Here is a 14143-nt window from a genome sequence, read left to right on the forward strand (position 1 = left end):
GTTTATAAATGCCCTGGCAACGACGAAAATCATGGCGGAAGAAGAGACCGAAACGAAGCTTGCTGTTGCGGCAATGACATCGCAAGAACTGGCCAAACTGGCGCTGGAAGATGCCATGCTTGCTGATCACTCGAGTGGGGATGACTCTTCCGGCGATGACGATGGTGATATTCGGTAAATCACGGTGGAACCATTGAAGATGGGTCGATTTTGGAGGGGGGTATTTTATTGCCCAGATTCCGGACGCACATGATTAAGCCAAACTAAATGGGGGGTGGGGTAGTTAGGGCCTTCCCCTTTTAATTGGTAATATGATCATTAAATATGTATAGGTCTAGGTCAATACAACACAGTAGAATTTCATTGCAGTGGTAGATATTGATGTGCAATCGGTTCGAGATGCCCACTTAGGCTAGGCTTGGCTGATCAAGTTGGTACTAGTCTGTGTAGGCATGTGACACTTTTTTCAAGTTAGTCAGATTTAGATGTTACATATGCCAAAAGATAGGGGTGCAGGGGGTGCCGACGCACCCCCCCCCCCAACACCAGCAGAAGGGAGTTCCGTTTGAGGTGTTTATATGTTTATTTTTTCACCAAACAGCAGTACGTTATTATATTACGGTGAAAATGCGTGGGTTTTTGACACATGATGACCAAAAAGTATAATAGAAAATACGTGTATCAAGGGCAATCTGCTTTTCACGTGCGCACTTGCCTTCCTTGTTTAAATGCTGGAAGTTGGAGTTCCACTTTCTTGAAAATTGCTCCCCTTGGGGCCAAACCAGGCTACGCCCCTGAGTAGCCTAGTACTTAGTAGTAGTGTGAGGCAATTGCACGATGATACTGACCAACTGATTGCCCAACATTAATAACGTTAGGCCTTGTAATTATTGCAGGAATTTTGTAAAACATTTCCCTTAGTCCCGCTTAGTACGCATATAGGCTTTTGGAAACTGTCATCAACAAAATCCTAGAATTTCTCAAGAATATTTTTGAATTCCTCAGGCCGTCCATCGCTGACCAACAGAAGGTTGGGTTCTTCAGTCAGGACCGAGCCACACAGACGGAGCGGTCCGACATCATCAACCTCAAGGAGATGACCAAGGACATACAGGGTCTCCTTAAGGTCAGTACAAGATCAAAAGGTCAGATGTCCTGTTTGGCCTCAGATGACAGTCGGGCACAAGACCGTGAACTTGATCAAACCAAATGTTCCCCCTCACTGTCTGTTACAGGAATCTCAGAGACTAAAACGGGAATTGGCGGTCACGAAGCAAGTCATGCAGGCCGACTACGAGAACAGGCTTCAGGAGAAGACACTGGATATGTACGTCCGCATCAACGAACGGGTGGAGGAACTGCAGAAAATGCACTCCGAGGTAAGTTGCCTTGTCGCGTTTGTTTCACCGGTTGGCATTCCATAAAGCACTCTGTCTCCGCCTCGAGCAGAAGCACCCCCTCAATGGTTGAAAAGAGCCATGTTGGTGGGAAGTGTTCACTTTGTTGGTAGCAATGCGATGGCATTGCTTGCAAACCAACGAAGTGCAGTTCCCTACCAAAGGAGCCTCTGTTGCTGGGAAAAGTGCTCCCTCTCTTGGTCCCGCTTGGGGCGGATACTATACTCTCTAACTTGTTCTGTTCTGTCTAGTATACTTGCTAACTTTTAAAGGTCTACGCGTGGTACTCTCCAATATCGGTTCTGTATGAAAACGTTATCTTTTCAATTCTATTTGTTTTGCTCTCCAAACCTTCCAGTTCTGTACAAAGCTCAAAATGACGGCAGGCTCCCAGAAACTAGGCCCAGTGCACGCACAAGCAAAGCTGAAGAGATGATAGTGGATGGAAAACTGTCCTGAAGTTCGCCCTGCCTTGTGGATCATTTTTATTGGTGCCACTGAAGAGTAAATTTTGTTTAAAGAATGATCGTCTTGTTTTTATTTTCAAGAGGGTGGAGATTGTGCGGAGAAGTTTCCGGCAGCAGTTGGCAGATGCTATAGTGAAGCTGAACAACGATTGGAAGGTAATCACAGATACCATTGATTGATTGACCGATTAATTGATTTATGACTTAATTGATGTATTCATGAAGTAAGAGCTGTCTTCCTGCTTGATGACCACTCCTTTCGATTCTATTTATCCTTCATCCACTATTCTTTTTTTTTCATCATTGAAAACATTAAGGGTTTCCCATTCAATCGTTTTGGTGCTTCAAAACATTTTTAGATGGTAGTTGGTGATGCGAAAAAATTTTTAAAAATCTGTTTCAGTGAAATGAAAGGAATTTAAATGAAATGTTTAGGACCTTGCCTCTGCCTTGTGGAAAAATTTGAAGGCGCATAGTTGGCCTGATTCTGTCTGGGTCTGGCACCACCCTGCTCTTTCATTTGGGGAAAACTGAATTCAGACGTGTGCCGTCATCTTGTCTGGCCCCCCTTAGAAACACGCCGGGCTGAAGATGCAAGCAGAGCAGCGGCGGCTGGCCAGCAAGAACGATCAGATGGGCGAGGACTACGAGAAGCTGGTGCAGCAGGTGGCCCAGCAGGAGGGCATCATCGACATGCTCCGCATGCAGATTGCACAAATTGCACAGGTGAGAAAAAAGTCCTCGCCACCTCTCCCTGCCTCGCAGAGGACAAAAAACACGCCTCAGAACACTGGAACATTGGAATTGGAAACAGTTGGTGCTTCTGGGAGAGAATGACTAAGTTCGGTTGGATGACATCTCTAGTGACCCAAACCCTTTCTGCCACGTTCTTTTACTCTTCCGTGATCCCTGGTAACGACTCCATTCTCTGTTCTCTCCGACTCGACAGGAACCGCGGAGTGAGGCATCCACGCCCAGTGCCGTGTACGAGGTGGAACACCTGCGGGACGAGATGGGGAACCTACAGCAGAGAATCGACTCCATGGAGGAGGCCATGGATGCTAAGGATGAACAAATAGATGAACTTAGTGAGTGTCTGTTTGTTCACTCCTTTATGATTGTCTGTGTGGTGACCTCATAAAGAAGGCCGTGGATGCCAAGGATGAATGGATTGATGACCTCTGTGAGCATCTGTTTGTTCAGCTTTTGTTTGTTTGTTATTGACAAGGACGAACAGATCGCAGATGTGCCTGTGTCGTCGTTTGTTCACTTTTTAACCCCTTGGCGCCGGGACGCGGCTAGACACGCCGTAAAAATTGAGATCCTCAGCCCGCTTTTCAGCTAGTATTCTCGGCCCAGGCTCGAGCAAACACGGTGAAAGAAGGCAATGTACAGTCCTTTACTCATTCATCCACTGATCTGCAGTCTTACCGACGTTTCATAAACCTTAATCTCTGGCTTATTTTTTCCCCCAACAGACAAGGATGTCGAAAGGTTAACAAAGGATCTGGAAAAGGAAAGAGTGCAAGTAAAGCAGGTAAAATAGGATCTTGATCATTCAAAGGTGGAATTTCTTTATTATTTCAATCAGAAATAAATCCATTGATTAAAACTTTGTCATATGACTTTCAATATCCTTTTTTTGGAAATGTTTAAAATTCCTTTCCTCAGCTTCTCCATGAATTGGAAGAATCAAAAGCAACAGCTCAACAAGAACTGGCCTCACTACGACGAAACGTGAGTAGAGTTTAGATTGGTTGAAATGCATTTAAAAAAAAAAAATTGACGTGAATATAACCCATCCTAGCAGTCATTGGGTTTGGTTTTATTTAGATGTTTCAGTCATTTTTTATTATTATTATTTTACTTTTTTTGGTCTTGACTCTTCTGGTCCATTCTTTTGCAATTCCTGAATTCAACGATGGCCAGAACCACGACTCCTTCAGAATCAGTAAACATGCTTCTGGGTTTGTGGTTTTTTTATGATTTCTCTTCTCTTCAAAATCTTGAATATCTGTTTCATGAGTCAGGCGGACAAGCAACGGCTGCAGATGGAGCGAGAAATGCAGGACAAGATGAGCAAAGCAAGAGACGAGGTGATTCTTAAATTCCAGTTTATCTATTCCCCCCCCAAATAAAATGAGCCCAGATGTGTCTTCTCCCTTAACAGTTGACTGACGTTTCTCAGATTGTTAGGAGAGGTAGTTGCCCAAGTCTAAATGAAGTGTGAGGTAATGTCAGACATGCTGGTCTGTTTTTGAAAATGATTGAATGGAGAGTGTGTTTCAGGAATTCAACCTTTCTTCGACTTGTTTTCAATTTCCAGATGATTGAAGCAAAAGAGGAGGAGCGCAAAAAAGTTGGTCATGAATATTCATTGCGTTGTAGTTTAGTCGTACAAGGTTCATGCATATTCAACAGCTGTCACTGCACCCATTCCATGTTGCAATTCTCATTCACTGCAGCAGGATACAGAGGATTTGGTTGGGTTGTGGGGTTCACATTCGCATGCAAGGTTTTGCAAGTTAGAATTCTGGCCACTTTTTATCATGGGTATAGATTTTCATCATAACTGAAAAAAAATACATGCTGGTTTTTACTGTAATCACCCAAATGTAATCTATTTACCTTGTGTCAATTAGTTTAAATAAAGGCTATGTTTACCCAATTTTATTGCAAGAAGTTTTGACTATTGGGTACTCTTTCCACAGAGTTTGACCATGGCCTTTTGCCTGTGATTCATGAATCCGCCCCGGTCCCTTTTTGCGCATTTTTCGTCAAATTCATGTTTTGATGTTGCATATTGCTTGGTGTCATTTTGTTTTACTTCACAGGCTTTCTCACCTTATTTCCCCCACCTCAGTTTGTCGCCTCGCTGGTTTTGTTTTTTGTCTTCCCGATTGGGAATGACAGCTTTCCTCTGCAAGATGTGTCTCGCAACACTCTGGCCCCTTCCATCAAGCATTATCACGTAAACCGGTGTCATACTCTGTGTGCTCATCGCAAGTAGTCAGTTGTCGTCACATTTATTTCTCCGATTTTAGCCGCAGCGCAACTAGTCTACCTCTTAAATATCAAGTGACGAAGACTCGAAGAACCCGAGCAAGAAATCCATGACACGTTTTTGGTTTTTGATGGTTGGTTGTCAGATGGTGACACTGGCTCGGAAGCACGCCAAAGAAGCCCAGCAACAAGAGGAGGAGAGACAGCGAATCCTGGAGGAACAACGTAAGGCGGCGCTGGCTTTGGAGAAGAAGGTACCGAGGGGTCTTGAGATCTCTGAAAATCTGATCCGGGATTCCAATTTGAAGGTTCCCTAGCTCTAAATTTCAAAGCGGTGGAGTTCTAAACCGTCTTCATCTTTGAATCCTGTCTTGGTGTTTCCTTGTAGTGCTTTTTGTAACAATCAAACTCATACATTAACCTGTACCCTTCCAGATCCTTCAAAATCTTTCAGGGATTTCTGAAGGATTTTGTAGGAATTAGGTGTGTAGAGCCCAGGTGCTACTTTTCTTGGAACTTGATGCCTCCTCAAAAATTCAAGGTGTCATTGGGTTTCTGTTAGCAGAGGTTTCGGGAAGTTTACTTCCAAAATGTTTGTGTCATGAAATGCTGGTTTGCCCACATTCCTGGACTGATCAAAACCAAGTGTATGTTATGACTGGATGAGGGATTCTTTCCAATTTTCTTTCAGAAGTGTTTTTCTGTTTTTTTCTCCCCATTCGGCAGGAAAGAGAGAATGCTTTGCAAGCTTCCAAGAGTGACACCGATATCAATCGGCTGAGAAAGATGGAAACCTTCCTCAAACTGGAAGTAGCAAGGTTTGTCCATTTTTTTCCTTCCCCTTTTTCATAGTCAAATTTTGGGTACAACCAAGTCCTTTTTTTTTTCAACATGCCGTTGGCGAGAGTGATTAGAGGGTGGCATGGAAATGAGTCAAATTGGGTGAATATTAATTAGTTGCCGTGAATACCTGTGAAGTTGTGATGAATACTTACAGTCAAATTGGTCTCAACATATCGTTTCAAAGCTGAATATTCATGCATAAGTAATGAATAATCATGATGACTTTCATCTGTGAACGTTTCCAGGTTGAAGAAAGAGCTTGCCAGGACCACCAGAATGTGGGAAAAGAAATTTGCCATTCTGCAGAAAAGGTTGGAAGGAAATCAGAGCATTAACTCGCCACCTCCTAGATCCTTCACAATCTAGAAAGAGATTTGGTAGGATTTTTCAGGACAGAGCTCTAGAGGAAAGTAGATCCCCACCACTGTCATTAACAGAGGTTGTCAACTCAATGCAAATATGCATGCTTCGTTGCCTTGATTTGTAATCAGCCCTATTTGATTTTTTGTAAACTTGAGTTGCTCTACGTTTTTTTTTTCACTGTTTTGTCGTTTCTGTTGTACCTTCTTCAGCTTGTATGCTTTGAAGGACGAGAGTTTTGTGAGGCAGACTTTGCAGAAGCAAGCGGCCACGCTCCACCATGCCTCCGTGTCCTACGCAGTGAGTGGTTCTCTTTATTTCGAACACTAGGAGTTCGTAAATCGGGCACCTTTCTCATTTTTGCCTGCTGGCTGGTTAATTTAAAAGAAGTTTGTCATTCTTGGTACATAGATCAAAATTGCAGGTGACTAGCCAAACTTCAAAATCACATTTCAGTTTTTTTTTTCCTGAGGTTCTCATGTTTTTCTGGTTTTGTTTTAAATTTTCAGGCGGACACCCCCCTTGGCATTCTGCCAAGCAGCCAACCAACTAACACACCCAGACGGCAAAATCCACCTCTGGTGAGTGTAATTCCCTCCCGTTTTTTGTCAAATCCCTCAGATTTTGGCCCATGGTCTGTATACAGTCTGTTCTTCAAAGCACACCCTTCTAACTTGGCCCATTTGCCTTTCTCATTCAGCCCGGGATAGGTCAGATGTCAAAGGTCAGAGATCCCCGGCTTGACCTGATTTCGCCGTACACCGTGTCGCCACCCTCGGGCAGGGGCGTGGAACTTTTCTCTGCTGCAGGTAATGAAATCTTTCTCCTTTGGTAACATGTGTTTTCATGTTTGGTCACATGTAATGTTTTGCAAAGGTACCCTTAAAATTGCAGTTTTCATAAATGTCCTGCCCTTGACATTACACCTTCCTGGCATTGACAGAGGTTTAGCATCTTACCTACCGTAGTTCAGTAGTCTCGACAAATCCTGTGGGTTGAGGACAACATGCTTTTGACATAGGCGAGGAAAACGTTCGATATATACAGTACACTTGGAAAACAAAATTTAAAGAATCTCAGACTGGAAAGAAAAGTACATTTACCTTAATAATTTGTTCAATAAATGTACATGTAATTTTCGGACAGAATAGGATCCAAACCTGACTCAGAGTTTGAAGGTTTGGAGAGTACCATCTTCCCAGGTGAATCCAGCGCTTGTTGCCGTCTGTGAAATACACAAGTTTTTCTGCCTTATCTTTTTTTCGCAGCTTCCCAAATAGTTGACAATGACGAAGCAGACGAAGACTCAGATGTCGAAGGTGTCATACCACTCCCGTCACCCCCACCAAAGTAAGATAACAAGTTTCATACTGATTATGTCAAGATTATATCCCATCACTGAAACAGGTGGACAACGTTCAAGTCACATAAACCGTCGTAAGTCGTGGTTTGTGACAATTAAAGTTGCCTCGAAAAAGTAGCCTCATGGCAAGAAAACTTGATTTTTCTTATCATTTTTTCAGATGGAAACAAGATAGTCGTCCGTCAACATCCGGTCAGGTGATAGTGTTGCCAACTGCTTGAAGACAAGTTGTCAAGTTTACAAAGAACTTTGAACAAATGGCCTTGTTACAAGAAAGTCTCTCTGTAATAACTTCCAGTGAAACTGTAGCCTACCCGAGCAAGGTGACGAGTTGGCCCCTTCTTTAAAAACTGGTTGAAATCAATGGTCAAGTTTGAGTCTGGTACCACGGACGCGTATAATAAAATCTGGACTCGCAATGCCTTTAATCAGCTTATAGAGTCATGGAATCCACTCATGGCCATTTTACCGAGCCGAATACAAAGCTTTCCTGGCAATGCCCGCGTTTTTTCTTCCTGATGTCAATAGAAGGAGCCGACCCACGCTTATGTATTCGGCTTGGTAAAATGGCCGCTGGTTGGCTTCTTTTTCATACCAAAGCATTGCAAGTCCAGGGGTTTTTAAATAAGTCCGTGTCTGGTACTCCAGTTGTAATTACCCTTTCACAATCAGATTTGAAGCTCTGCAACTTCCAGGCATTTCTCGGGGGGGGGGGGGGAATGGGTTTCTGTTCAAAGGATTTTGTGGCAACTGTTAAAACTAATGCAGGACAAAAAGACACAGAACACAAAATTATTTTGTAGTTATTTTAACTCACAACTTGATATCAGAACAAATGGGAACAAGCAGAGCTACTTTTTCATTTCTTGCACCAAGTGTACAGTGTTTGGCATTTTGTACAAATTAATGCAACACTTTGTGGATACATGTACAAATGGAGAGTTTGTGTCCTGAAGTTATATTTTATAAAATCTGTAACATTTGTAAATTTTATAGGGTTCTATTGTGTTAAATTTGAGCATAAATTTTTGGAATATAACTTAAGAAATACATGGAAAGTGTGTAATTTTTGAGTAATTCCTGGGGGGGGGGCGGTGGTGTGCAATAGTTTCAGAAATACAAATACATGCATTCCGACAAGATTTTGGACAAAAGCAAAACACAAAAACCCACAACACGTACTAAATGTGAAGTGAATTTTATTATTACCGCAACATCCAAAATGGTTACATATGCAAATCACTCTTCTTTAGCTAACAAAGGTGACGGGATTTCATTTTGTGTGAGGCCCCTGCAATAACATGTTCACTTAAACTTTGCCTCAAGTAAAGGTTTACAAGCTACTTTTGCGGAGGAGAATAAGTTAGTAGGGTTCAGTTAATTAATACAGGGTACGTTTGCTTTGTGTCCGGTGTAACACAATGGCTGCAGATGCTCCTCCAACTTGCCTGACAAAACGACACCAATGCTTCATGAATATTGTTTCCAAACTGATCTTAATCATTTCCAGATTACCAAATTCAAGTTGGTGTGTGGTTTGGTCTTGAACTCTGAAATACTATTGATTGAAATTTGCACCTTTGTTGCTGTAAACATCCATTCATCTTTCTAACCTTTCCAACATGAACTGTTGCTAACTATAGTATCAAACCAAATGTGTTAAGTCATTTGCAACATGCTCCATTGCTTTCGTAACAATTCTTGCTCAATCTTTCTGTTGCGTACAAGCTTCAAATTTTGCATCAAATCACAGAAAACTCTTTAAAACCAAAAACCTTGGCCTATGACTCCTATCTGGAGATCATATGACCTCATATATAATTCATTACTGAAACAATCAACAGACTGAGGGGTTCCGCCGCGCTCATCGGGGGGATCATACAGAGCAGCGCCCTCTACTGTCGGTCCTCAGCCAGCTTGTCTGCCTTTTCTATGACTTCGCTGATGTCGCCCACCATGTAGAACGCAATCTCCGGAAGGTGATCCATTTCTCCTGTACAAGGAATTCAAAGAGGCTAAATTATTAATTCTTGCAGTTCGTCCACAAAAAAACTTCCAGGATGGGACGTAGCAGGATGAAAGGATTAGGCAATTTCCCAAAAGTGGACAACTGAAAATAAGTCAGCGCCCCCTACCACTCAAGATCTTCTTGAATCCGCTGATGGTGTCGGCGATGGGCACCAGCTTGCCGGCGGAACCGGTGAAGACCTCGGCCACCTGGAAGGGCTGGGAGAGGAAACGGCTGATCTTACGAGCCCGCGACACGGTCAGCTTGTCATCTTCGGTCAACTCGTCCATGCCCAAGATGGCAATGATGTCCTGCAGTGAACGGTAGTCCTGGAACAACACAGGGATTAGAAAGAAAAGAAGCAAGCTTAACCCTAAAACAGTAGTTTTTGAGTGCCAAATGGAGACTTCAATCGGGCCATTACATGGACATTTGAAGTTAAAAGCAGCAAACAGTTGTAAGGTCAGATTTAGTTTGTGTGACACACAAAACAGCAGCACACACGTGGAGCTGACCCAGATTTCTCTGCCTTTGTTTCTTACACACTCAATGCACAGGGGAAAGCACAGGCATGTCTTGTTGCAAAGGACGATCGACGAGGCACTCTTCCCGGGAGTTTACCTGGAGGATCTTCTGCACGCCTCTGGCCACGCTGTAGTGCTCCGCCCCGACCACGTTGGGGTCCATGATACGGGAGGTGGAATCCAGGGGATCTACAGCCGGGTAGATGCCCAGCTCGGCGATGCCACGGGACAGCACAGTGGTGGCGTCCAAGTGAGCAAAAGTGGTGGCAGGAGCGGGATCGGTCAAGTCATCGGCAGGCACATAGATGGCCTAGCCAACAAAAGAAAAAGATAACAATATGAACACCAGACACTAGCTCTAGGAAGTTTTATTAGAAGGTAGCACTGGTTACATGCATATCATCTTTCAAGTAAACGCAATGCACATTCTATGACAACTTTGAGCTGTAGGCGATCTTCACTTCACCTTCATAGCTACTGAGGAAAATATCCACTCCAACAAGGCCAAGTTCTTTGGGCCCCTCTACCTATTCCAATTCTACTTATCAGCCACTCTCTGTATCGTCTTCACACCTATGTGAGTGATAATCACAAGCCACTTTCAAACAAGCCGCAGACCTTTGTTCTTAGTTCACAAGCCATTCTGGCCGCCGTTTACCTGCACGGAGGTGATGGAGCCCTTCTTGGTGGTGGTGATTCTCTCCTGCATGGTACCCATGTCAGTGGCCAGGGTCGGCTGGTAACCCACAGCAGACGGGATACGACCCAGCAAGGCAGACACCTGTCATTGGGAGAAAAGCAGGGTAAGAGCTGAAGAAAGGAATTTATCTCCACCAACAAATACGACAACTGAATTCCTTCCTTTCATTTGACCTCCAGCGCTTAATTTTTGCGAAGGGCCTCACACCGAGTTGACAATTTTCTGGTAGGATTTGGAGGCAAGTGCTGGTATTCTTCAGGCTTGTAGGATCAGATTTAGTTTGTCTGCCGCACTGAAAGAGCAGCCTACAAGTGGAGCCGATCCCGGTTTATATCCCTTTGTTTCTTACACACTTGCGCACGGTTGAAAACACAAGCATGCCTTAGGACAAAGGCGGCTGCTCAGCAGTGACTTCTCGAAAGAATCTTGTCAAGATTGTTCTGGAGAGAGTTAATGTGTGCTTTGGAAGGTCCTCAAGTCTTACCTCTGAGCCCGCCTGAGTGAATCGGAAGATGTTGTCGATGAAGAGCAGCACGTCTTGGCCCTCCTGGTCACGGAAGTACTCAGCCACGGTCAGTCCGGTCAGGGCGACACGGGCACGGGCGCCTGGGGGCTCATTCATCTGACCGTACACCAGCGCCACCTGTGGGAAGAACGGTCGGTAAGTTTTGCCATTACTGGGCCATGGCAGCTTTCATGGAATATCCACAATCTAGAATCAGATGGATGGTCTGGCCAAATTATATCCTTGGGCAAACCCCTTCACCCCTACATTGCCGTATTAGGCCACGTCTGTTCTGGAGCTACGGCTAAGCTAACGTCAAAGATCAAGACCTAGCCCACAGACAAATGAGAATGCAGCCTTTGAAGTTTGTCGCTGTACAGATAACACTGATGTACATCTAGAAATCATGCAAGCGGTAAGTGTTGGCTTAATACGTACCTTGGAGGTGTCGTCCTTCAGACTGATGACACCACCCTCAATCATCTCGTGGTAGAGATCGTTGCCCTCGCGGGTACGCTCTCCGACACCAGCAAAGACGGAGTAACCACCGTGGGCCTTGGCTACGTTGTTGATCAGCTCCATGATCAGCACAGTCTTGCCCACACCGGCACCGCCGAAGAGTCCTGCAGTGACGAGACAACCGAGACTTCAAACAAGAGCAAGACAACCTACGTCGGTCACAAAAATGTCTGTCAGCCCCTGAGAGACCAAAACGTGCTTTCCAGTACAACCAGAATCCTCCATCAGGATTTGGGGAATTTCTTGGGATTCAGGCAGTTACTTCCAGGCCATAACTTGTCTTTGGTTGACAGAGAGAAGTGCCCCCTACCCACAATAACTTTTAACCCCCGATCCCACAGCACATCTGGCTGACTCGTCTCCTGACAGCCCATTTTTTGGTTCCAAGCCTCTGCAGTTCTAAAGCCTTTCTCTTACCGATCTTTCCTCCCTTGGCGTAGGGGGCCAGCAGGTCCACCACTTTGATGCCCGTCACCAGGATTTCCTGGGCGACGTTCATCTCCACAAACTCGGGAGCTTCCTGATGGATAGCTGCTCTCCTGTGGGAGGGGAAAAAAAAAATCAACCCAGTTAAATTTAGTGAGGTTTGGGGTAAAACATGGGGGAGTCTTTCAGGGCAGGACCTTTGTTCTTGAAGGGGCAAGGCAATTTCTCCTTCACAAACGGCGCTTGTGTCAGAAAATGAACTTGTCAGGTAGGCAACTTGGACTTTGACAAAAAAAAAAAAGGAAATTCCAATCTTTACAAGACTTTTTCCTAACCTCTCCGTGGGAATGGGACCTCTCTCGTCGATGGGCTCCCCGATGACGTTCATGATGCGGCCTAGCGTCTCGGGGCCGACAGGAATCCTGATGGGGGAGCCAATGTCTAGACACTTATCGCCTCGGACCAGACCCTCTGTACCGTCCATGGCAATGGTACGGCATGTGTTCTCACCTGCAAGAAATCCACTGAAACTGTATAAACGTTCTGAAAATTGGACAATGCACGATGCTTCTCAACAGCCGTCCTGTTACTTCCAAGAAAGGTTCCTTCTGTACAAAGTTCAAATTACACATTCTTTTTCAAAAATTATCTATCGCTACTGATGTCAAAGCTATCCCCGAGCCATTCCTGAATGCACGGCATTGTAGGACTAGATTTAGTACCCATGCCTCACAGCCAATCGGCACAAGTGTGGAGCTAGTTCACGTCAGTCTACCTTTGGGCATTACACTCCAACAAATGGGTTGGTTGTGGGAGTGCCTTTGAGCAAAGGCTTCAGAAAACCTACAGCCAAAAGAAAAAATGTGAAAGTTACCCATACTCCAGTAAGTCCAGTTTGTTCAAGACTTCAGCACTCACCTAGATGCTGTGCAACTTCTAGTACAAGCCTTGTGGGGCGTCCCTGCACCTCCAGGGCATTGAGAATTGGAGGCAGGCCCTCATCAAACTGTACATCGACAACAGCACCAATGACAGCCACAATCCTGCCAGTGGAGCCCGTCTTGGCCTGTGTTTTAGCTTCTGCTACATAGTTCCTTCCTGTTGGGGAAGGCACAAATGTTTTCATTTTCCTAAGGACTGCTGACTTTTTTTTAAAGTCACAATTTCTCCCTTGAATTACAAATGCCAATGTAAGAAATACAGGAAAGAGTTCCATGTACAGATGCCAATAATTATTTTCTACAGTGACCTATTAGCTGTCAGAAAGCAAAAACATGTCCAGGAAATTTAAATGTAGGAGGAAAAATACCAAGTCTTTAAAGTTTTACTTAGAAAACAGAATTTTTTAAACCAGTCTCATAGTTTTACTTGTCATTCTTGCGGTCAGACATCCGGTACATTATTAAATAGCAAGAAGGGTAAATCTGCCCCTTTGCCATATGTTAAAAGTCCATAGTGACGTCACGCCGACTACTAGTACTAGAATACTATCGACTCATATCGGAGTCATAGCCAGAACACAGGGGCCAGGGTGTCAAGCAGCGTCCGTATGAACTCTTTCCGGAACAAAGTCTCCCAGGCTTAAAAGTAATTTTGGAAAAATAAACTAAAACAATTAAACAAAAGAAGCGTGTAAAAAAAAACAGCAAAACAGGTGTCGTAAACCCAGGGATTGCCATAAACTTGTGTAGAAACGGAGGCGCACCCAGACATTGCAGAATTTTTTCCACTGTGTGTAATTTCACCGGGCTGCCGGCCTACACCTCACCGGCGACTTCCTTTTTTATATAAAAGTAAACTAATGTGTCTTCAATCTCTCCACCTACTTGAGCTATACGTTGCTGGTGCACATATTCTTGCTGTTTGGCTCACAAGACCGGCAGAAAACGCCGGTTTTGCAGCCCTAACTGCCGAGAAACAGGATTTCGCTATTCCGGACAGCATGGCGGCCATTGACGAACGGAATGAGAACGCGGCTTCACTCGGCTTACTTCGGCAATCTTCGGATAGAGCATGCGCGACGTCACG

At 44.4% G+C, this 14143-nt stretch overlaps 2 protein-coding genes across 3 annotated transcripts; one reads left to right on the forward strand and one right to left on the reverse strand.

Moving 5' to 3' along the window:
• On the forward strand, positions 1-8491 carry LOC110977181 (uncharacterized). Of its 2 annotated transcripts, XM_022231073.2 has the most exons (18): positions 1-174; positions 1006-1126; positions 1236-1379; positions 1946-2020; positions 2438-2590; positions 2814-2952; positions 3343-3401; positions 3536-3601; positions 3895-3960; positions 4191-4223; positions 5014-5121; positions 5594-5685; positions 5956-6021; positions 6283-6370; positions 6580-6651; positions 6771-6879; positions 7339-7420; positions 7594-8491. In XM_022231073.2, exons 1-18 carry the CDS (start codon positions 32-34, stop codon positions 7652-7654), a joined length of 1677 nt encoding a protein of 558 aa, XP_022086765.1. In that variant the 5' UTR covers positions 1-31; the 3' UTR covers positions 7655-8491. The 2 variants fall into 2 exon arrangements, with proteins under 2 accessions (XP_022086765.1, XP_022086774.1); XM_022231082.2 differs by lacking the exon at positions 4191-4223.
• A 124-nt stretch (positions 8492-8615) lies between these two features.
• Positions 8616-14100, reverse strand: LOC110977189 (ATP synthase subunit beta, mitochondrial). Its single transcript, XM_022231094.2, has 10 exons — positions 13942-14100; positions 13034-13213; positions 12451-12625; positions 12107-12228; positions 11609-11793; positions 11150-11308; positions 10624-10746; positions 10063-10275; positions 9569-9770; positions 8616-9426 (listed from the first exon to the last, which is right to left on the reverse strand). The coding sequence occupies exons 1-10, from the start codon at positions 14066-14068 to the stop codon at positions 9329-9331; spliced, it is 1584 nt and encodes a 527-aa protein (XP_022086786.1). The 5' UTR covers positions 14069-14100; the 3' UTR covers positions 8616-9328.
• Between the last annotated feature and the right edge of the window lie 43 nt (positions 14101-14143).

Source organism: Acanthaster planci, linkage group LG17, assembly GCF_054643075.1.
Source record: "Acanthaster planci isolate LZ-2023a linkage group LG17, COTS_SCS, whole genome shotgun sequence".
NCBI lineage: Eukaryota > Metazoa > Echinodermata > Asteroidea > Valvatida > Acanthasteridae > Acanthaster > Acanthaster planci.

Bases quoted from the DNA above. Each gene is read 5' to 3' on its own strand.
- LOC110977181 (XM_022231073.2), top strand. From the start codon at position 32: ATGGCGGAAGAAGAGACCGAAACGAAGCTTGCTGTTGCGGCAATGACA. The intron at 2,591-2,813 runs GTGAGAAAAAAG...CCGACTCGACAG, and splicing joins AGATTGCACAAATTGCACAG to GAACCGCGGAGTGAGGCATC. The intron at 5,122-5,593 runs GTACCGAGGGGT...CCCATTCGGCAG, and splicing joins CGCTGGCTTTGGAGAAGAAG to GAAAGAGAGAATGCTTTGCA.
- LOC110977189 (XM_022231094.2), bottom strand. From the start codon at position 14,068: ATGGCCGCCATGCTGTCCGGAATAGCGAAATCCTGTTTCTCGGCAGTT. The intron at 11,794-12,106 runs GTAAGAGAAAGG...TCGTCACTGCAG, and splicing joins CGCCAAGGGAGGAAAGATCG to GACTCTTCGGCGGTGCCGGT. The intron at 10,747-11,149 runs GTAAGACTTGAG...TCCCAATGACAG, and splicing joins TCACTCAGGCGGGCTCAGAG to GTGTCTGCCTTGCTGGGTCG.